The 22,500-nt window shown below is 44.1% G+C and overlaps 1 protein-coding gene, 2 non-coding genes and 4 pseudogenes across 4 annotated transcripts; 6 read left to right on the top strand and 1 right to left on the bottom strand.

The window, feature by feature from the left end:
- Positions 1–10,731: 10,731 nt before the first annotated feature.
- On the bottom strand, positions 10,732–12,937 carry LOC123490219 (cell wall protein IFF7-like). 2 transcript variants are annotated; one of them, XM_045220313.1, is made up of 5 exons: positions 12,777–12,937; positions 12,533–12,672; positions 11,887–12,076; positions 11,429–11,791; positions 10,732–11,325 (listed from the first exon to the last, which is right to left on the bottom strand). In XM_045220313.1, exons 4-5 carry the CDS (start codon positions 11,519–11,521, stop codon positions 10,747–10,749), a joined length of 672 nt encoding a protein of 223 aa, XP_045076248.1. In that variant the 5' UTR covers positions 11,522–11,791; positions 11,887–12,076; positions 12,533–12,672; positions 12,777–12,937; the 3' UTR covers positions 10,732–10,746. The 2 variants fall into 2 exon arrangements, with proteins under 2 accessions (XP_045076248.1, XP_045076246.1); XM_045220311.1 differs by having other exon boundaries at positions 12,533–12,937.
- A 3,129-nt stretch (positions 12,938–16,066) lies between these two features.
- Positions 16,067–16,185, top strand: LOC123490228 (annotated as a pseudogene).
- A 275-nt stretch (positions 16,186–16,460) lies between these two features.
- Positions 16,461–16,579, top strand: LOC123490224 (annotated as a pseudogene).
- Positions 16,580–16,994: 415 nt separating this feature from the next.
- LOC123490221 lies at positions 16,995–17,113 on the top strand (annotated as a pseudogene).
- A 1,569-nt stretch (positions 17,114–18,682) lies between these two features.
- LOC123490227 lies at positions 18,683–18,800 on the top strand. Its single transcript, XR_006660839.1, has one exon. It is a non-coding gene; the product is annotated as a 5S ribosomal RNA (ribosomal RNA).
- Positions 18,801–19,955: 1,155 nt separating this feature from the next.
- On the top strand, positions 19,956–20,064 carry LOC123490222 (annotated as a pseudogene).
- A 1,169-nt stretch (positions 20,065–21,233) lies between these two features.
- Positions 21,234–21,352, top strand: LOC123490220. Its single transcript, XR_006660836.1, has one exon. It is a non-coding gene; the product is annotated as a 5S ribosomal RNA (ribosomal RNA).
- The last annotated feature ends 1,148 nt before the right edge of the window (positions 21,353–22,500 follow it).

Raw genomic sequence — 22,500 nt, 5'->3', positions numbered from 1 at the left:
AGTTTGTATGTGCTGCCCTGCCCTGCCCTGATCAAATTAAATAATAGACAGTGCGTTTCCCTCAAAATATATGTGTCATGGAGCAACTGCCTTTTATTTATCACCCTAATAATATCATGTATTTTTATTGGACTAAATGCAGTTTGTATGTGCTGCCCTGCCCTGGTGAAATTAAATAATAGACAGTGCTTGTCCCTCAAAATATATGTCATTTATTATTAGGGTGACACAAGAGATGCTATGTCTGTTCCATGGGGTCTCACTGACAGAGCGATGTCTGTGGAATTACAGTTTTTCTCGATTGCTAAGACACATTTCTTGAAAGCTGCTCTCCTTTTCTCTTAACTGTGAACACAAAACCCAATTTTCAAGCTACATTCACAAAACCTCAGACTCTTCTTGCAAAACCAAACTTTCACCTCAAAACAGTTCAATCTGTGCTCAAAAACTGAACTATGTTGTCAAATCGTGCCCCGAGTCAATCAAAATAAAAACACTACTGAACAGTCACTAAACACTACGTAGAAAAATAGAAAACACAATGCTCAGGACATGAAGCTGGAGAAATAAATGTTTATTGTTCACTGTAGGCTAAATGCATGTTGCAAAACAAAAAAAACTGTGCATTTAGCACTTGTACAAAAAGACAAAACAGAAATCTTGTGCATTTACATGTAGCACTTGTAAAAACAAACAGAAATCTTATGCGTTTGCCACTTGTGTACAGTAAGCCCATGTAAAAATAAAGTACAAAAATATACAAATAAGTGCATTACTCAGCCACAGCATCATGTCTCCGTACTGGGTCAGGCCACAGGACTTCATCCACATCACAGGCCACATTTTGTCTGGCCAGGCAACGGGGAAAAAACCCTGGCATGCCATATCCAGGCTTGGCATGCCTCCACACCTATGTCACCACAGGCAAGTCCCATGGCTTGCAGGAGATTTACCCTGGTGTAAGGTTGGCGTTCATATACCTTCCACCGCCATGAGGAGAAGAATTCCTCAATGGGGTTTAGGAAATGGGAACACGGTGGAAGGCAAAGATTGATAAAACCTTGGTTCATATTGTACCACTCTCTAACCTGGAGGGCTCTGTGAAAACTCACATTGTCCCAAACAACAACATAGATGGGATGCTCATCCTGCTGCCCTAACAAAGCATCTCGCATGTGATTGAGGAAAATGAGGAGCTGGTGAGTGTTGAGGGCCCCAGGTTGGCATGATGGTGGACAACCCCATGATTGCTGATGGCAGCACATAATGTGACATTGCCACCACGCTGCCCAGGAACACAAACAATGGCCCGATGGCCAATCACATTACGGCCTCTCCTTCTCCTTTTGGTGAGATTAAACCCAGCTTCATCCATGTAGATGTATTGATGGTGTCTTTCCATTGCATCCAGTTGAAAAACCCTCTGTAGAAATAGATATAGTTTTGTAAGTGATACGGAAAAGTGATTTAGGCCACTACAGTAAATCACTACTTAGAGTAATCAACATTGAATGTGTCTGGATATATGCCAACCTGTACATACTGGAATCTTTGCTCTTTGACTCTGTCTGAGTTGCGATCAAAGGGCACTCTGTATAGCTGTTTCATGCGCAGTCTGTTGCGCTTGAGGACACAATCAACAGTAGAGAGGCTGACACTGTTGATACCCTCAACATTTAAATGGTCCTCAATGATCTTCTGCTGAATTTCGCTCAGTTTAATGGCATTGTTCTCACGGACCATATCAACAATTAGGGTCTCTTGGTGTGGGGAGAACATACCTGTCCTCCCACCCCCATGTGGCAGTCTTTCAATTCTACAAAAAGAGAACATGGAGTTACAAAAATATACATGGAATACTAGGCCTACAAACAGTTAGACCAACCCTCCATTACAATACTACAGTACATTGGTACAGTGATGTACTGAAACATATATTTACTTACAGTATACTGTGGTACAGTATATAGTATGTCATACAGTAATTGCTGTCAACATTTACATACTGTACTATAATGTCAAAAAAGGTAATTACCTGTTCTCTTCTCTAAATCTTCGGATTATGGTGGACACAGTGAATCTACTGATGTTTGGTTGTACCCTTTGTCCAGCCTCCCTCATGCTCATACCATGGACAAGAACATGGTCAATCACAGTAGCTCTGATTTCATCAGATATTACTGTCCTTTGTCTTCGCTGACCACCTCGACCACCTCGACCTCCTCTCACACGAACTCTTCCTCTCAGATTTCTATCCATTGTAGGGCCTCACAAACCAGTGCTCTCTGAACTGGCTTACTGTATATGTTCCCTCACATCATTAGCCACAAGTGTGATCAATTTTGAGTTGTTGTGTTCAAGTGGTGACCCCTGTGCTCTAATCGTGTTTGACTTTTTGTCACCTGTGCTCACCATTATGCAGCACGGGTGCATCACAATGAAAATGTGTTGGCAAGTTATGTCTAAACAGGTGAAAAGTGCTTATGGTTTTGCCAAAAGAGTGATTGATTCAATCAGTGGGTTCAGGCAACTGAGCATTTGGTTCAGACAATAGGGTTTAGTGTTTTAGCAAATGAGAAAAACTGTAACAATACAACTCTATGGTTCAGAGGAAGGGAGAGAGAGAGAGAGAGAGAGAGAGAGAGAGAGAGAGAGAGAGAGAGAGAGAGAGAGAATCTGTATCATATAGTATCATATAGTATCATATAGTATCATATTATCACAGTTTTTCCCAACTCCAGTCCTCCAGTACACATTTGTATTGTAGCCCTGGACAAAAACACCTGATTCAGATGTCAAGGGCTTGATGATTAGTTGACAAGTACAATCAGGTGTGCTTGTCCGGGGCCACAACAAGATATGTATTGTTGGGGGCAGTGGAGGCTGCTCATAAGTGGAGGACGGTTCATAATAATGGCTGGAGTGGAATAGCTGGAATGGAGTGAATGGAATGGTATCAAACAGATGAAAACCATGTTGTTGATACCATTCCATTTACTCCATTCCAACCATTATTATGAGCTGTCCTCCCCTCAGCAGCCTCCACTGGTTGGGTGTACTCGAGGACCGGAGTTGGGAAACACTGTAGTAGAGTATAAAAATGTTTTGTCTATCAAACCCATTCATTGTTTCAGAGTCTCGTACCAAGCTGTATATATTCTTCCCATGATGGCTCATAGTGTCTCTGATTGCTCAGGGGACATTCATACATCACTGTCTTATTGCTCTCCCTCTGAAGCTAGACACTAATGATAAACAGTTGACTGTTCATTCCAGCCCTCAGTCATACACCCACACACACATACACACACACACACACACACAGATTTGCATGTGCACCCACGCATGCATGCATAGGAACGCATGCACACACACATTAATGCAGACACGGACACACACAAACATAGGCATGCATGCATAGGCATGAGCGCATGTACGCAAGCGCACGCACGCACACACACACACACACACACACACACACACACACACACACGCACACACACACACTGTCCATCATGTCCTATGAGCAGGGTAAAGACAGAGCCAGCAAAAACAGCAGCTGACAGACCGTAATAGAGCCTGGCTGTCAATGTGTTGTCAGGAGTATCCCCCTGAGGATAGACTGGTCACTTAAAGCCATGATTACTCTTGATAGGTGTTAGCCTGGTGTTACAGTACAGTGAGGGGAGCTCGGCCAGGTCAAGGGATTCTCATAGCTCAGGATCTAGAATAGCCCCTGGCATAGATAGCCTACCGAAGTGTGAAAAGAGTGTGGATCTCTATTAATTGTCCTCACTGTAGTAATACTTATCTAACTGTGCAGTCATATGAAAAGTACTTGGATTAAAATGATGATGTAATCTTTTATTTCACGGACATGTTGGAGGTGTGTTTGAACGTCCAGTGAACCTCATCAATGTTACAGTCTCTAGAGCAGAGAAATGGCTTCTCTCAATGTCCTTGTAGCTAAATCACTGTGATGCCCTGACCACTTTATGTGGATAGAGGAGTGGGTGTGTGCGTGGGTATTTTTGTGTGTGTGTCACGATCGTCTGAAGGAGCGGACCAATACGCAGCGCGTGGAGTGAACATGATGACTTTATTTACAGTTTTTTCCAACTGCTTACACACAAAATCTTTTCATGTCACACGATTTTTGAAACTTCTCACTCAAAGTGCAAAACTACACACCAAATCTCCAAAACCATAAGCTATTTCTCAGCCTTTGACTCAGTTGTCAATTGCATAAAACACTTTTTTCAAAACACTACACACAATTCTCTACCTAAAACACAAAAATCTAACAGGAAGTGACTTGCTTTCCTTTTCCAAACACAACCAATCAAAATGCTACACTTATTCACCAGGTCAAACACACTCTCCTCGAATGTTCAAACACTAATTGCTTTACTGATCACTAACCAATCACTGCTTTACTGTAGTATAGGACTGTTTTGAACAATGGATGCCAACAATGGACAGAGCAAGAGGAGTAGGAGGGAGAGGCAGGGGACAACAACGAGGACAAATTCAAAGATGAAGAGTTGGAGGAGGAGGAGGAGGAGGAGGAAGAGGAAGAGGACGAGGGCAAAGAAGAGAAGGAAGGAGAGCCATCTCTGATGAGATTAGGGCAACACTTGTTGATCATGTGATCAACCACGGTTTGACCATGAGAGAGGCTGGACTGAGAGTCCAGCCCAACTTGAGTCGATTTACAGTGGCGTCCATAATTCGAACCTTCAGAAATGAGAACAGGTATGCAACTATCTAATGACTATTTTAGCATTAGAGTAATGTACTGTAAAATACGTATGACTGCATAGTATTGCATAAACATTTGTAACTCTAAGCCATCCATGTACTGCACTGCATTGAATGAATGAGGTTGGTTATCATGCTGTACTACATTTTTGTGTACATTGTTTACAGTTCCTATGCTGAACACATACTGTGTTTGAATTCTGTACAGAGTGGAAAGGCAAAGACATCATGGAGGACGAGGACGTTTGTTTACAGATGTACAAGAGACTGCAATTATAAATATGTTTTTGGCCAACAATGCAATTAGGATTTGAGAGATAAGAGAGCATATCTTGAATAATGACACCATATTTAACAACATCAATGCTGTAAGCCTGTCGACCATACAACGCATCCTCCAATGGCACCAAGTGACGATGAAAAAACTTTACAAGGTGCCATTTGAGAGAAACTCTGACAGAGTCAAGAATCTGCGACATTACTTTGTAGAGGTATGTATGCAACACTACTTCCAGTACTTCAGACATACCATATTTACTCATCTGTATATCCTTTTGTCTGTTACAGAGAGTATTGGAGATGGATGCCCATGTACATTTATTTATGTGGATGAGGTTGGCTTTAACCTCACCAAAACCAGGCGCCGCATGGAATAAATGTAATAGGACAGAGGGCAATTACCAATGTCCCTGGACAGCGTGGGGGGTAATATAACTATGTGTGCTGCCATCACTCAAAACGGGGTCCTCCATCACAATGCCACACTGGGTCCGTACAACACCGGCCATATCCTCACTTTTCTGGATGCAATTTACACAATGCTTGTCCCTGATCCATATCAGGAGCCTGCTAGATTTGTGGTTATATGGGACAATGTTAGTTTTCACCGGGCTGTTCTGGCCCAAAACTGGTTTGCCACCCATCCACAATTTGTAGTTTTGTACCTACCCCCATATTCACCTTTTTCTAAATCCCATAGAGGAATTCTTTTCAGCCTGGCGCTGGAAAGTGTATGATTGCCAACCCTATGCCCGCGTGCCGCTTCTCCAGGCAATGGAGGACGCATGTGGGGACATAGAGGTTGCCTCTGTTCAAGGTTGGATACGCCATGCTAGGGAGATACTTCCTCGATGTTTGGCAAGAGAAAACGTATCTTGTGATGTGGACGAAGTATTGTGACCAGACCCAGCCCGGAGAAGAGATGAAGCGTAGCTTAGCACTGGTGACTGCCCCCCCGCCTACCAATTCCTGGACTGCCCCCACGGACCCCCACACACTTTTGTGTTCTTTACTGTATTCTAAAGAATATACTTTTGGTTTACATATGTTTATGGTTTTGTTGTATGCTACTGTATACAACAGTAATGTTTGGCCTAATAAATATTTTCTGTTTCTACATTGCATTGGTGTTACAGTGTACTTGTTACCCCTCTCAGCAGATTACTTTCACTGTAGAACATTGTATTGGAATGTATATATAAGCCTATGAAAGACCAAAGGGCTTTAGATTTAGAACAACAGTGTTTACATGGTATATCCAAAAATTTACTATTATGAAAGTAGTGTTTGCCATTTGATGCAAATGCTTCATTCTGACATGTGTTTATGGCATTTTGAATGAAGTGTTACATTTTGAAGGAGATGTGAGGCATTTAGCATTTTGTGTGTGCAGTTTTGGGAATTGTGTGTAGAGTTTTGAAAAAAGGAGACATAGTTTTGAAAACGTGTGTAAGCAGTTGGAAAAAACTGTAATTAAAGCAACCACGAAAAAACAACAAATGACGATACGTGAAGTCCTCTGTGACACCGACAGAACATACAACACTGGAACAAAAACCCACAAACACACAGTGAAAACACACAGTATAAATATGGCTCCCAATCAGAGATAACGAGCCGACAGCTGACACTCGTTACCTCCGATTGGGAGTCATATGACTAACAAGCTACTCCAACCAAACATAGAAATACACAACTAGAATACCCAACATAGAAATACACCCAAGTGAAAAATAACAACCCTGGCTCAATAATAAAGTCCATGGAGCCAGAGTGTCACAGTACCCCCCCCTAAAGGTGCGAACTCCGGGCGCACCAGCATACAGTCTAGGGGAGGGTCTGGGTGGGCGTCTGTCCATGGTGGCGGCTCTGGCACTGGTCGTGGTCCCCACCCCACCATAGTCACTACCTGCTTACGTAGCCTCCTCCAAATGACCACCCTCCCATTTAACCCCACTGGATTAAGGGGCAGCACCGGACTAAGAGGCAGCACCGGACTAAGGGGCAGCACCGGACTAAGGGGCAGCACCGGACTAAGGGGCAGCACCGGACTAAGGGGCAGCACCGGACTAAGGGGCAGCACCAGGATAAGGGACAGCACCAGGATAAGGGGCAGCACCAGGATAAGGGGCAGCACCAGGATAAGGGACAGCACCGGGCTAAGGGGCAGTACCGGACTAAATGGCGGATCCTGGCTGGACGGCTCTGGCGGATCCTGGCTGGACGGCTCATGGCTGGCTGACGGATCTGGCTGCTCATGGCTGGCTGACGGATCTGGCTGCTCATGGCTGGCTGAAGAATCTGGCTGCTCATGGCTGGCTGACGGATCTGGCTGCTCATGGCTGGCTGACGGATCTGGCTGCTCATGGCTGGCTGACGGATCTGGCTGCTCGTGGCTGGCTGACGGATCTGGCTGCTCATGGCTGGCGGAAGACTCTGGCTGATCCTGTCTGGCGGAAGGCTCCTGGCTGATCCTGTCTGGCGGACGGCTCTGGCTGATCCTGTCTGGCGGACGGCTCTGGCTGATCCTGTCTGGCGGACGGCTCTGGCTCCCGCTCTGGCGGAAGGCTCCAGCGGCTCCTGTCTGGCGGAAGGCTCTAGCGGCTCCGATCTGGCGGACGGCTCTGAAGGCTCATGGCAGACGGGCGGCTTTGCAGGCTCAGTACAGACGGGCGGCTTTAGCGCCGTTGGGCAGACGGGTAGTTCAAGCGCCGTCGGGCAGACGGGCAGTTCAGGCGCCGTTGGGCAGACGGGCAGTTCAGGCGCCGTTGGGCAGACGGGCAGTTCAGGCGCCGTTGGGCAGACGGGCAGTTCAGGCCCCGTTGGGCAGACGGCAGACTCTGGCCGTCTGAGACGCCCCGTAGGCCTGATGCGTGGTGCCGGAACTGGTGGTCCCAGGCTGAGGACACGCATCTCAGGGCTAGTGCGGGGAGAAGGAACAGGGCATGCTGGACCCTGAGGACGCACATAAGGCCTAGTACGTGGTGCCGGAACTGGTGGTCCCGGACTGAGGACACGCATCTCAGGGCTAGTGCGTGGAGCAGGAACCGGCCGGGCTGGGCTGGCGACGCACCCCGTAGGCTTCGTGGCGTGGCGCAGGAACAGGCCGGGCTGGACTGGTGACGCACCCCGTAGGCTTCGTGCGTGGAGCAGGAACAGGCCGGGCTGGGCTGGTGACGCACACCACAGGCGTAGTGCGTAGAGCAGGAACCGGCCGGGCTGGACTGGCGACCGCGCACCGTATCCCTGGTGCGTGGAGCAGGAACAGGCCGGGCTGGGCTGGCGACGCGCACCGTATCCCTGGTGCGAGTGGCCGGAACAGGCCGGACCGGGCTGGCGACGCGCACCGTATCCCTGGTGCGAGTGGCCGGGACAGGCCGGGCCGGGCTGGTGAAGCGCACCGTATCCCTGGTGCGTGGAGCAGGAACAGGCCGGGCCGGGCTGGCGAAGCGCACCGTATCCCTGGTGCGAGTAGCCGGAACAGGCCGGGCCGGGCTGGCGTAGCACACCGTGGACCTGGTGCGTGGAGTAGGAACAGGCCGGTCCGTACCGGGAACACACACCACTGGCCTTAACTGGGGGATCAGGAACGGGCCGGACCGGACTGGTAACACACATCAGTCTCTCACGCCGTGCCACAACAACTTCCCTCCTCTACTCGCCAATGGCTCCCGTAATCCGATAGCCTTCTCTCCATATCTCCCTGTGGCAGCCTCCTGCTGCCCAGCCGCCCTAGCCATGTGCCCCCCAAAAAAATTTTTTTGGGGGTTGCCTCTCGTCCTTCCAACGATGGACCTGCTGACGCCGTTGCTCCTCTCTCGCCAGGGCCTTGATTCTCCCCAAGGTCCCTTGCCCCCGAGCATGTCCTCCCAAGACCACGATTTGCCCACCTGGGCCATCGCCAGCCTCTCGATCTCCTTACCAGGCGCTTCCTCCCATGTCCAGCTGTCTTGCTCCTGGACACGCTGCTTGGTCCTTTTACGGTGGGTTTTTCTGTCACGATCGTCTGAAGGAGCGGACCAATACGCAGCGCGTGGAGTGAACATGATGACTTTATTTAATTAAAGCAACCACGAAAAAACAACAAATGACGATACGTGAAGTCCTCTGTGACACCGACAGAACATACAACACTGGAACAAAAACCCACAAACACACAGTGAAAACACACAGTATAAATATGGCTCCCAATCAGAGATAACGAGCCGACAGCTGACACTCGTTACCTCCGATTGGGAGTCATATGACTAACAAGCTACTCCAACCAAACATAGAAATACACAACTAGAATACCCAACATAGAAATACACCCAAGTGAAAAATAACAACCCTGGCTCAATAATAAAGTCCATGGAGCCAGAGTGTCACAGTGTGTAGGTGTGTGTCCGTGCATGTCTGTTTGTTTGTACACCTGGGTGAGAGAACCTTTGATCCTCTTATTGGGGAGTTGGAATATTTGAATTCATAAATGGACACATCTCACCATCCCTTGTACTGTCTCTCCTCTATCCACCCATTCATCCCCCTCTCTCTTCTCTCTCTCCCCTTTCAGAGTTAATATGTTCTGCGTCTTTTCTAGATTAACAATCATCAAAAATACATGTACAGTGTCTATGTTATGTTGATTTAATTCAATGTCTACTTTATCAACAGTATGTTGATGTCAGGCTGGTCTTTGTTGTGGAGAGTGCACTCATGTAGGACTAAGATGTTTCTCAGGTTAAAGATAGAGCTTGGCTGTAGCCTAAAACGATGTGCTGCAACTACTTCTCTCAGCTCATTATCCATGCATGTAGGCCAGTGGAATATGCAGCTCTGGGGAGGCTGTACATCTGGTGACCGCAGGCATGACAGAGACAGAAAAGTGCAGTTTGACAGAAATCGTACCTGTGAGAATTCATAAAATAACTACATTCTCAAAGTCATGGATAAAGCTCACTATTCTGTCACCCTTCAAGATGATAAAACGACAAGATCACGCTCCAGAGTTATCTTACAAGGACTACATCATGATGTGTGAAAACATGAGGTACATACAGTATGTGTGGTACTCCATTACTCTGATGACACCAATATATCCTCCCCTGCTGTAATATAGGCAAAGAGAATGAGGCTGTAGTATGATAATGTTCCTATCATCCCTATTTAGGTTGATTTATTTCACCAATCTCCCTGTAATCTGTTGGAAACCCACCAGTAACACAGCACCTTCAGGCCGCTCAGATATGTGGTGATATGTGGGCTCTATTTTAAGCATGTGAATCAAAAATAATTAGGCCCTGAGATTGCGAGGCGTTATTAAAATGCTAAACAGTTGAAGGGGTGGATAACAAGACAATCTAAACCTCATCAGGACATGGGAGGGAAGGACAGAGGGAGAAAATAGAACATGTCTGCTTTGTATTCACTGTGGGTGATTGTTATTTCATATATTACAGAATGTAATATGCCCATGGATCATTATTGACCAAATTAACTCAATGCTGATGTATTCACTCTTCCCTACCTGTAGTGGTTTGATATATTTTTTGTTTATGTATTAGTTTTGGTGAATTCAAACACATATGCCTAACCTAAGCATGCTGCTTCACATATCAACAGTAGTGAACATTTGCTGCAGAAATATTAACTGTTTTTATTAATTGAACATAGTATAGCTTTTGCTATATTGAAATGTTCATTAGGCCTACAGCTCGGTCTCCACTGTCAACATGTAGTCATAAAGTAATAATAATAATAATAATAAAGTAGCTCCAGTAGCTTTGCATCCTCATTGGCATTATCAGTAGCAGGGCTAGCGGAGGCAGCCATATCCTTCATCTCATTGTTATCTTCCTCATCCTCAGCGATGAGGGCTTTCAGGCTGGTCTCACTGACGGATTTCTCCATAGAGGTGTCTGTTAGGGTGGAGATCAAATCTTCAGCAGAGTCATCCTTCACATCCTCATAAGTAGCGATCATGTCCTTAGTGCTCTCAGGGGTCAGTGCCATGTCAGGAGTGGAGTTCTGGGTGCTTGAGTCTGATGTGTGAACCTCTGTCATGGTCTCTGATGACTGGGTGGTCACCATGGAGATCTGTCTCTGAGAGGTGGCAGTGGTCTGTGTGTCTGTGTTCATATCTGTTGTCTGTGTTTCTGTCTGCGCCTGTGTCGAAGTGTTGGTAGTGGATGGCTTTCTCTCTGTCCTAGTTGCCATAGACGAGGTGGTCAGAGGGACTCCAGGTAGCTGCCACTCCAGTGGGAGGATGGCCAGGTTCCTAGCCAGGGAGAACTGGGAGAGGGAGCTCTACCCGGAGGAAAAGGGGGGTTAGGTTGAGGTCAGAGGGGAAACTGCCTGGATGTGTGAATCTCTGTCTGTCCGTATAGTAAGTCAGGTTTCAGTAACTTACGTGGGCACGTGGTAGAGTCGGAGAGTCAGGACTTATGTACATTTTCTCCACATGGGTCTTCACTTGCCGGGGTGTCCTTTGATTTGCCTGCATAAGACAATTGCAATACCCAATGATAAAACATTATGGGAAAGATCTTTTGCTCACAATAAAATATGATACAGCATGTTTGCTTGTCTCACAGAGTTCAGTCTTTGTCCCAAATTAGTTCCCTTGTCTGTTTCTGGTGTTGTACTTCTGGGTTCATGGTCTTGAGATGATTTCAATAGCTGGACTTCAGTCCAGTCTTTCTCCCTCCCTACCTTTCCATTACTCTTGTCCTTGACCTTTTGGTTGTAACATCTCCTCCAGACCAGTCTGAGCCTGTTTAGATTAGACATTTTGATTTTGAAGACACATCTTTCCAAGTGGAGCAATATCATTCTATATCTAATCAACAGACAACCCATAACACTCACCAGTATCAGATGCATTATCTTCGTCCTGGTCCTTTTTACTCTGTCTGTGCTGAGAGGGACGAGTTTTCTTCAGCTTGACTTTCCCTCCACAGCAGAAGAGAGTGAACAGCTGCAGGGCCGCCACAGCTGGATGGATGCTCTGCTTCTTCTCTTTCTGCTGGGTCTCCTTTGCTTTCTCCACAGGGGAGACCTCAGGGTCACAATCAGTACATCAGTTAGAAATCTACTGATATTTCAAACTACAATATCAATAGCCAATGAGCTCTAGTGTGTTTCCATGGCAAAATGTTACCCAATAATAACTAGGGTTAGTGCTATCCGAGATCCTTGAGACATCCCTACCCTAAACCCTAACCTTACCTCTACCCTTACCCCTAACTCTAACCTTAACCCTTACCTTAACCATTTCAATTTCAACTTCAATGGGGGTAAGGTCAGAGTTGGGACGTTCCAAAGATTCCGTTAAGACTTTTTTAACTAGTAGGGCCTACCCCATCCGAAGGGGCATTGTGACATTATCACATTTGTCAAGCAGTGTCAAAGTATCAAATTCAACACAATATACTGTGTTTTCCTTATTGTGGTCATTATCAATTATCAAATGCATTGGCAAATCCTCATTGATAAGCAGGTTTGGATGTCTTACCGAGTTAGATCTTTGTTTAATGTATTTTTCTGTTTCCGGTGTGGTTCTGCGTTTGTGGTCCTGAGATTTCTTAACTTCAATCCAAACTTTCTCTTTCCGATCCTTTCCTTTACTCTTGTCCTTGATCCTTTTCACATCACCTGCAGAATAGTCAGAGCCTGTAAGTGAAACATTTCCTCCAAGTGAAGCCTAAATAATTGTACTATGTAGCAGCACTAGTCAATAGACACCTCCTCACACTCACCAGTATCAGAGTCATTATTGTTGTTCGTATCGCGTATCGTTGTTGCCTTTCTCCCCTCACCACTCTGGGAGGGATCAAATGGTGTCTTCTTCATCCTGACGCAGCTCAGCAGTGTAAACAGCTGAAGAAAGGTCAGGGCTGGAGGGATGCTCTTCTCCTTGGGTTTATTTTTATGTTTGTGGGTCTCCTTTGGTTGCTCCCTAGGGGGAGACCAGAGGGACAGGGTCACTAAGTGTCTGACCCATAACACGCTAGGGTAGTGTACTGTTGTAATCAATCAAATCAGTTATAGGTTGAGAGATGTAGCTAACACGCTCTTCCTGAGCTTGTCTAACAATTTTAATGTGGTCTGGGATTATGTTAGAAGTGTGTTTCCGTGGCAACGTTACCTCATAATGTTCCCTTATAATAACTAGTGCTCCATCCCTGGTAAAGTGGCATTGTGACATCATCAAGTTCCAGAACACTGGAGCAGCCTATTACTATAGACCTAGTCTGCCTGTATGTCTGTATGTCTGTCTGTCTGTACAGATGTAGGATCTTAATTTGATCACTCTTTTGTTGCTGAGATTTGTACTGCAGAGCAAGAAATGCAAACTTGTATTGTATTACAAAAGGCTTCTAAAGTTTGTCATTTCCATTTTAAAATGTCAGACTTGATTTGCCCAAACAGAAAATGTATCAACCCCTACAAAAAATGTCCATTAATTATAATCCACATCATAATTCACATTTCCTGTTGCTGCAAAATTATTTTCCTGCTGTAGCAAACTGGCTCAAATTAAGATCCTACATCTGTATGTCTGTCTCTCTCTTTCCTTCTCTCTCCATCTCTCTCTCTGCCTGTACTCATATTCAACCTCTGCCTTCACCCTATTGAAGCACTTTGTTTTCTCATCTATTGCCTGCCTGCATCATGTTGCAAGGAGAGGGTGGCTGAGCACAGGTCAATCACTCCACATTGAGAATGATTATAAAGTTGATTATCAAGTGCCACACTCAACATATTACTACTGTTGGCAATCAGAATACATACTTGTTGTAGTCCAAGAGTCTACTCAGTGAATACATGCAGGCCAGCGGGCAAGAGTCATGGCAACACATCTATATTCACACATCTTCTATGTCTGCACTATTAAAAGCAGATCGCCGCCACATGTAGCATAAGAGATAGGTAAACAGCCTTTATGCGACACCTTCATTATTCACCATCTTTGTCATCTGTATGGGAGAGCATGGGGAGGCAGTGCTGTGCTGCTATGCCTTAAAAGGCCACCAGAGAGCATCAAATGACTACATACAGTATGTCAATGACCAAATGTTGTATGTAAAGCGATCATGAATGGTTTTCTAATATACTGTTTAGTACAACACACATCATAAAATAGTCTACACATCATAACATAGGCTACACACAAGTGCAAGTTTCAGTGGGGTAACTGAATTGATTCCCTTCAAAAATGTCAGTCCATTTATCCAATGTATCCTCTCTCTCTCTCTCTCTCTCTCTCTCTCTCTCTCTCTCTTATCCTCCCAAGACTGTTACATGTGTAATATGTTTTTTATCCAATGATAGTAAAGATCATTAATGTTGCCATTAATTTGAAAACGATAAAAAACTGCCAGTTCAGTGTTTGGCTACAGTTTAGCCCTGCAGCTCTCTGTAAAGGCAGTAAGGCTCTTGCAGTCCAGTGAAGATTAGATTGCTTTACAGGCCAGTGAGCCTGGGTGAATCCACAGTGAGCCGCACACAAAGACTGGCACAGAGAGATCAGAGTGGTGCCTCTTGGGTAGTGATGATGAACAAACCTTGGCCTCTCCTGAAGACGATAACAAATGCCTTCATCCTCCAGCCAAGACCATTAATGGCCAGATAAATGCAGGGTGTGTGTATGTGTTTCAGAGGGTTAATGTACATGTGGGTGTGTTGGTAGTAAGTGTCCTATAGAGGGACGATGTGTGTTTTCTTCTATGTGTGTCTGTCAGTGTGTTTATGCACTCTACCTAGTCTTCCTTTCAGACCCCTAGACACTTGTATGGCCACAGGGTGCATCCTGATGGCTTATTGGATTCCTTTTTAGTGAGGGCCAGTAGCTAAACAAATAAAGGCAGCCATGTCTCTGTGTTATGACCTCCACCACTGTGGTCACAGCCGGCATGAAGTCTATTATACATTTACAGGATAAACATTTTAACTTCAAACATTAAACCAAGCAGAACTAGGTAGGACGGGGAATCATATACTGTACCTTGGGACTCTGGTCTAGTGGTGTTATCTCAGTGAATAGTGCAAGGTGTTGTAATATCAGAATCAATACACAAATATATGTGTATGTGCGCGCATGCATTCCTGCCTATCTGCCTGCGTTTGTGTGTGTGTGTGTACGTGCATGCATATGCCTGTGTGATTGAGTGCTGGGTTTAGTGAACTTGTCGTTCCATCATCATGATGGCACTGACCTTCTCTCGACCAATGTGTTTTGGCTAATGCAGTTTTCAGAGATTGGAGAAATCAATTGCTCAGTCAGGACAGGAGGTGGGCTTGCACACTGTAGTCAGTTTACTGAGCACAGCCTATCCTCTCTTGATTTGATTTGATTTATTAGGATCCCCATTAGCTGACATCAATGGTGACAGCTAGTCTTACTGGGGTCCGACACATAACGAACAAGACATTACAGACAAAATACAATTGACATACATTTAGAAACATGAACATGTCGTGTGTGTGCATCTATCAGTTACACATACATGTCAGTACAGACAGTCGTGGTCAAAAGTTTTGAGAATGACACAAATACTAATTTTCACAAAGTCTGCTGCCTCAGTTTTGATGATGGCAATTTGCATATACTCCAGAATGTCATGAAGAGCGATCAGATGAATTGCAATTAATTGCAAAGTCCCTCTTTGCCATGAAAATGAACTTAATCCCCAAAAAACATTTACACTGCATTTCAGCCCTGCCACAAAAGGACCAGCTGCCATCATTTACATTTTAGTCATTTAGCAGACGCTCTTATCCAGAGCGATTTACAGTTAGTGAATGTATGGAGCAACTGCCTTTTATTTATCACCCTAATAATATCCTGTATTTTTATTGGACTAAATGCAGTTTGTATGTGCTGTCCTAACCTGATCAAATTAAATAATAGACAGTGCGTTTCCCTGAAAATATAGGCAGTACATTCAGCCTTTGTTTTTAGTCGGTTCATTAAGTTGCATGGAAATACGAATCACTGATACATTTTGTTCATGTCTTTATATAGTGTACCAAAAGTTGTTCCCATGCTTACGGCCATACCAGCCTGAATACGCCCGATCTCGTCCGAACTCGGAAGCTAAGCACGATCGGGCCTGGTTAATACTTTGATGGGAGACTGCCTTGGAATACCAGGTGCTGTATGCTTTTTGTTCCACTAGAGAGTACTCTTGTGTCATGGAGCAACTGCCTTTTTTTTATCACCCTAATAATATCATGTATTTTTATTGGTCTAAATACAGTTTGTGTGTGCTGCCCTGCCCTGCCCTGATCAAATTAAATAATAGACAGTGCGTTTCCCTCAAAATATAGACAGTAAATTCAGCCTTTGTTTTTAGTCGGTTCATTAAGTTGCATGGAAATACGAATCACTGATACATTTTGTTCATTTCTTTATATAGTGTACCAAGAGTGGCTCCTGTGCTTACGGCCATACCAGCCTGAATATGCCCGATGTCGTCTGATCTTTGAAGCTAAGCATGATCGGGCCTGGTTAGTGGTTGGATGGGAGACTGCCTGGGAATACCAGGTGCTGTAAGCTTTTTGTTCCACTAGAGAGTACTCTTGTGTCATGGAGCAACTGCCTTTTATTTATCACCCTAATAATATCATGTATTTTTATTGGACTAAATGCAGTTTGTATGTGGTGCCCTGCCCTGCACTGCCCTGATCAATTTAAATAATAGACAGTGCGTTTCCCTCAAAATATATGTGTCATGGAGCAACTGCCTTTTATTTATCACCCTAATAATATCATGTATTTTTATTGGACTAAATGCAGTTTGTATGTGCTGACCTAACCTGATTAAATTAAATAATATACAGTGTGTTTCCCTGAAAATATAGGCAGTACATTCAGCCTTTGTTTTTAGTCGGTTCATTAAGTTGCATGGAAATACGAATCACTGATACATTTTGTTCATTTCTTTATATAGTGTACCAAGAGTTGTTCCCTCGCTTACGGCCATACCAGCCTGAATACGCCCGATCTCGTCAGATCTCGGAAGCTAAGCAGGTTTAGGGCTGGTTAGTACTTGGATGGGGGACCACCTTGGAATACCAGTTGCTGTAAAAGCATGTAAGAAGCTATGACGTGGACTGATAATCTGAGATGTGAAGATGTGATGTGAAATATGAAGCTATGATATGTAAAAAATAAGCTGTGAAGCTATGAGATGGGAAGATGTGATGTGAAATATGAAGCTATGATATGTAAAAATAAGCTGTGAAGCTATGAGATGTGAAGATGTGATGTGAAATATGAAGCTATGATATGTAAAAATATAAGCTGTGAAGCTATGAGATGTGAAGATGTGATGTGAAATATGAAGCTATGATATGTAAAAAAATAAGCTGTAAAGCTATGATGGGTTATAAAAAATAAATAAAAAAATACGCCCGATCTCGTCAGATCTCGGAAGCTAAGCAGGGTCGGGCCTGGTTAGTACTTGGATGGGAGACCGCCTAGGAATACCAGGTGCTGTAAGCGTTTTGTCCCAGTAGAGCGTGCTCTTGTGTCATGGAGCAACTGCTTTTTATTTATCACCCTAATAATATCATGGATTGTTATTGGACTAAATGCAGTTTGTGTGCTGCCCTGCCCTGATCAAATCAAATCAAATAATGGACAGTGCGTTTCCCTCAAAATATAGGCAGTACATGCAGCCTTTGTTTTTAGTCTAGGAGACAGTCAATGTCTGTAGTCCATTAGGGCACTATACAATCCCTTCAATGTTTTGCCTGATTCCGTTAATTCCCAAGTTCCCTTTTCTCCGTTTAGATTCCCCCGTTGACCGTTTGTCCCTGTTTTGGCAGGTTTTCGCTCTCAAAAGTACACCTTTTTAATAGCAAAACAGCACAATTGGATGTTCTATGTCCACAACAATGTTTAAACCCTATCAGGTGACCATTTGTGAGGTCTGGGAAAAATTTAAGACATTTAGATGTTGGGGTGTAGTTACCCTTAAATGCAAGCATGCACCAGGAAGAGACCTTTGTTTGGTTAAGCGGTGTTGCTGTAGAACAAATGGCAACTGGAGTGATGCAAATGATCACGGTATAATTCTGCCATGCAGGCATAGGCTACTTTGTAGTTAACATTTACTTGCGAAGGTTTTGGGGAAAGCCATTCCTTCCCTACCAGAAGAAGGTTATCATTAGCATCATCGCTAACGGCTACACAAAGTGTAGACATACGCGCGCACCGCACACATGCACACAGACAGGGGCATTCCTGTGCCGTTTCAGAAAGTTCATGGAAATACGAATCACTGATGCATTTTGTTCATGTCTTATGATTGACTTGGGCAAATGAATGTGTTTTCTAACAAGTTGAATAGATTTAGTTGATTTCTTACTAAGTTCAATAAATGTTTGAATATTGTTGAATTTCGGTTTAATGTCTGGATTCCGTGATTCGGTCCACAACGCCTATTTTATAGGGCCCTAGTCAATGAACTTGTCATAAATCAACATAGGATATGCCCTCTTCCCCCCCAACAAGACTCAAATATATATATATATTTTGGAAATGTAAGCAGGGGTTGAGCTTCTTCAGTTTGTGTCACAAAGTGGATACGTTTCTGTGTCCCTTTCAGAGTGAGTGAACTATTGACTTTATATAGTGTACCAAGAGTTGTTCCTCGCTACGGCCATACCAGCCTGAATACGCCCGATCTCGTCCGATCTCGGAAGCTAAGCAGGGTCGGGCCTGGTTAGTACTTGGATGGGAGACCGCCTGGGAATACCAGGTGCTGTAAGCTTTTTTGTCCCAGTAGAGCGTGCTCTTGTGTCATGGAGCAACTGCTTTTTATTTATCACCCTAATAATATCATGGATTGTTATTGGACTAAATGCAGTTTGTGTGCTGCCCTGCCCTGATCAAATCAAATCAAATCATGGACAGTGCGTTTCCCTCAAAATATAGGCAGTACATGCAGCCTTTGTTTTTAGTCTAGGAGACAGTCAATGTCTGTAGTCCATTAGGGCACTATACAATCCCTTCAATGTTTTGCCTGATTCCGTTAATTCCCAAGTTCCCTTTTCTCCGTTTAGATTTCCCGTTGACCGTTTGTCCCTGTTTTGGCAGGTTTTCGCTCTCAAAAGTACACCTTTTTAATAGCAAAACAGCACAATTGGATGTTCTATGTCCACAACAATGTTTAAACCCTATCAGGTGACCATTTGTGAGGTCTGGGAAAAATGTAGACATTTAGATGTTGGGGTGTAGTTACCCTTAAATGCAAGCATGCACCAGGAAGAGACCTTTGTTTGGTTAAGCGGTGTTGCTGTAGAACAAATGGCAACTGGAGTGATGCAAATGATCATGGTATAATTCTGCCATGCAGGCATAGGCTACTTTGTAGTTAACATTTACTTGCGAAGGTTTTGGGGAAAGCCATTCCTTCCCTACCAGAAGAAGGTTATCATTAGCATCATCGCTAACGGCTACACAAAGTGTAGACATACGCGCGCACCGCACACATGCACACAGACAGGGGCATTCCTGTGCCGTTTCAGAAAGTTCATGGAAATACAAATCACTGATGCATTTTGTTCATGTCTTATGATTGACTTGGGCAAATGAATGTGTTTTCTAACAAGTTGAATAGATTTAGTTGATTTCTTACTAAGTTCAATAAATGTTTGAATATTGTTGAATTTCGGTTTAATGTCTGGATTCCGTGATTCGGTCCACAACGCCTATTTTATAGGGCCCTAGTCAATGAACTTGTCATAAATCAACATAGGATATGCCCTCTTCCCCCCCAACAAGACTCAAATATATATATATATTTTGGAAATGTAAGCAGGGGTTGAGCTTCTTCAGTTTGTGTCACAAAGTGGATACGTTTCTGTGTCCCTTTCAGAGTGAGTGAACTATTGACTTTATATAGTGTACCAAGAGTTGTTCCCTCGCTTACGGCCATACCAGCCTGAATACGCCCGATCTCGGAAGCTAAGCAGGGTCGGGCCTGGTTAGTACTTGGATGGGAGACCGCCTGGGAATACCAGGTGCTGTAAGCTTTTTGTCCCAGTAGAGCGTGCTCTTGTGTCATGGAGCAACTGCTTTTTATTTATCACCCTAATAATATCATGGATTGTTATTGGACTAAATGCAGTTTGTGTGCTGCCCTGCCCTGATCAAATCAAATAAAATAATGGACAGTGCGTTTCCCTCAAAATATAGGCAGTACATGCAGCCTTTGTTTTTAGTCTAGGAGACAGTCAATGTCTGTAGTCCATTAGGGCACTATACAATCCCTTCAATGTTTTGCCTGATTCCGTTAATTCCCAAGTTCCCTTTTCTCCGTTTAGATTTCCCCCCGTTGACCGTTTGTCCCTGTTTTGGCAGGTTTTCGCTCTCAAAAGTACACCTTTTTAATAGCAAAACAGCACAATTGGATGTTCTATGTCCACAACAATGTTTAAACCCTATCAGGTGACCATTTGTGAGGTCTGGGAAAAATTTAAGACATTTAGATGTTGGGGTGTAGTTACCCCTTAAATGCAAGCATGCACCAGGAAGAGACCTTTGTTTGGTTAAGCGGTGTTGCTGTAGAACAAATGGCAACTGGAGTGATGCAAATGATCACGGTATAATTCTGCCAGGCAGGCATAGGCTACTTTGTAGTTAACATTTACTTGCGAAGGTTTTGGGGAAAGCCATTCCTTCCCTACCAGAAGAAGGTTATCATTAGCATCATCGCTAACTTGGCTACACAAAGTGTAGACATACGCGCCGCACCGCACACATGCACACAGACAGGGGCATTCCTGTGCCGTTTCAGAAAGTTCATGGAAATACGAATCACTGATGCATTTTGTTCATGTCTTATGATTGACTTGGGCAAATGAATGCGTTTTCTAACAAGTTGAATAGATTTAGTTGATTTCTTACTAAGTTCAATAAATGTTTGAATATTGTTGAATTTCGGTTTAATGTCTGGATTCCGTGATTCGGTCCGCAACGCCTATTTTATAGGGCCCTAGTCAATGAACTTGTCATAAATCAACATTAGATATGCCCTCTTCCCCCCCCCCCAACAAGACTCAAATATATATATATATATATTGGAAATGTAAGCAGGGGGTTGAGCTTCTTCAGTTTGTGTCACAAAGTGGATACGTTTCTGTGTCCCTTTCAGAGTGAGTGACACATTGACTTTATATAGTGTACCAAGAGTTGTTCCCTCGCTTACGGCCATACCAGCCTGAATACGCCCGATCTCGTCCGATCTCGGAAGCTAAGCAGGGTAGGGCCTGGTTAGTACTTGGATGGGAGACCGCCTGGGAATACCAGGTGCTGTAAGCTTTTTGTCCCAGTAGAGCGTGCTCTTGTGTCATGGAGCAACTGCTTTTTATTTATCACCCTAATAATATCATGTATTGTTATTGGACTAAATGCAGTTTGTGTGCTGCCCTGCCCTGATCAAATCAAATCAAATAATGGACAGTGCGTTTCCCTCAAAATATAGGCAGTACATGCAGCCTTTGTTTTTAGTCTAGGAGACAGTCAATGTCTGTAGTCCATTAGGGCACTATACAATCCCTTCAATGTTTTGCCTGATTCCGTTAATTCCCAAGTTCCCTTTTCTCCGTTTAGATTTCCCCGTTGACCGTTTGTCCCTGTTTTGGCAGGTTTTCGCTCTCAAAAGTACACCTTTTTAATAGCAAAACAGCACAATTGGATGTTCTATGTCCACAACAATGTTTAAACCCTATCAGGTGACCATTTGTGAGGTCTGGGAAAAATGTAAGACATTTAGATGTTGGGGTGTAGTTACCCTTAAATGCAAGCATGCACCAGGAAGAGACCTTTGTTTGGTTAAGCGGTGTTGCTGTAGAACAAATGGCAACTGGAGTGATGCAAATGATCACGGTATAATTCTGCCATGCAGGCATAGGCTACTTTGTAGTTAACATTTACTTGCGAAGGTTTTGGGGAAAGCCATTCCTTCCCTACCAGAAGAAGGTTATCATTAGCATCATCGCTAACGGCTACACAAACTGTAGACATACGCGCGCACCGCACACATGCACACAGACAGGGGCATTCCTGTGCCGTTTCAGAAAGTTCATGGAAATACGAATCACTGATGCATTTTGTTCATGTCTTGTGATTGACTTGGGCAAATGAATGCGTTTTCTAACAAGTTGAATAGATTTAGTTGATTTTACTAAGTTCAATAAATGTTTGAATATTGTTGAATTTCGGTTTAATGTCTGGATTCCGTGATTCGGTCCGCAACGCCTATTTTATAGGGCCCTAGTCAATGAACTTGTCATAAATCAACATAGGATATGCCCTCTTCCCCCCAACAAGACTCAAATATATATATATATATTGGAAATGTAAGCAGGGGTTGAGCTTCTTCAGTTTGTGTCACAAAGTGGATACGTTTCTGTGTCCCTTTCAGAGTGAGTGAACCATTGACTTTATATAGTGTACCAAGAGTTGTT

Source organism: Coregonus clupeaformis, unplaced genomic scaffold (assembly GCF_020615455.1).
Source record: "Coregonus clupeaformis isolate EN_2021a unplaced genomic scaffold, ASM2061545v1 scaf3545, whole genome shotgun sequence".
Taxonomy (NCBI): domain Eukaryota; kingdom Metazoa; phylum Chordata; class Actinopteri; order Salmoniformes; family Salmonidae; genus Coregonus; species Coregonus clupeaformis.
The sequence above is the reverse complement of the archived record's forward strand: the minus strand, read 5'-3'. Positions and strand labels throughout refer to the sequence as shown.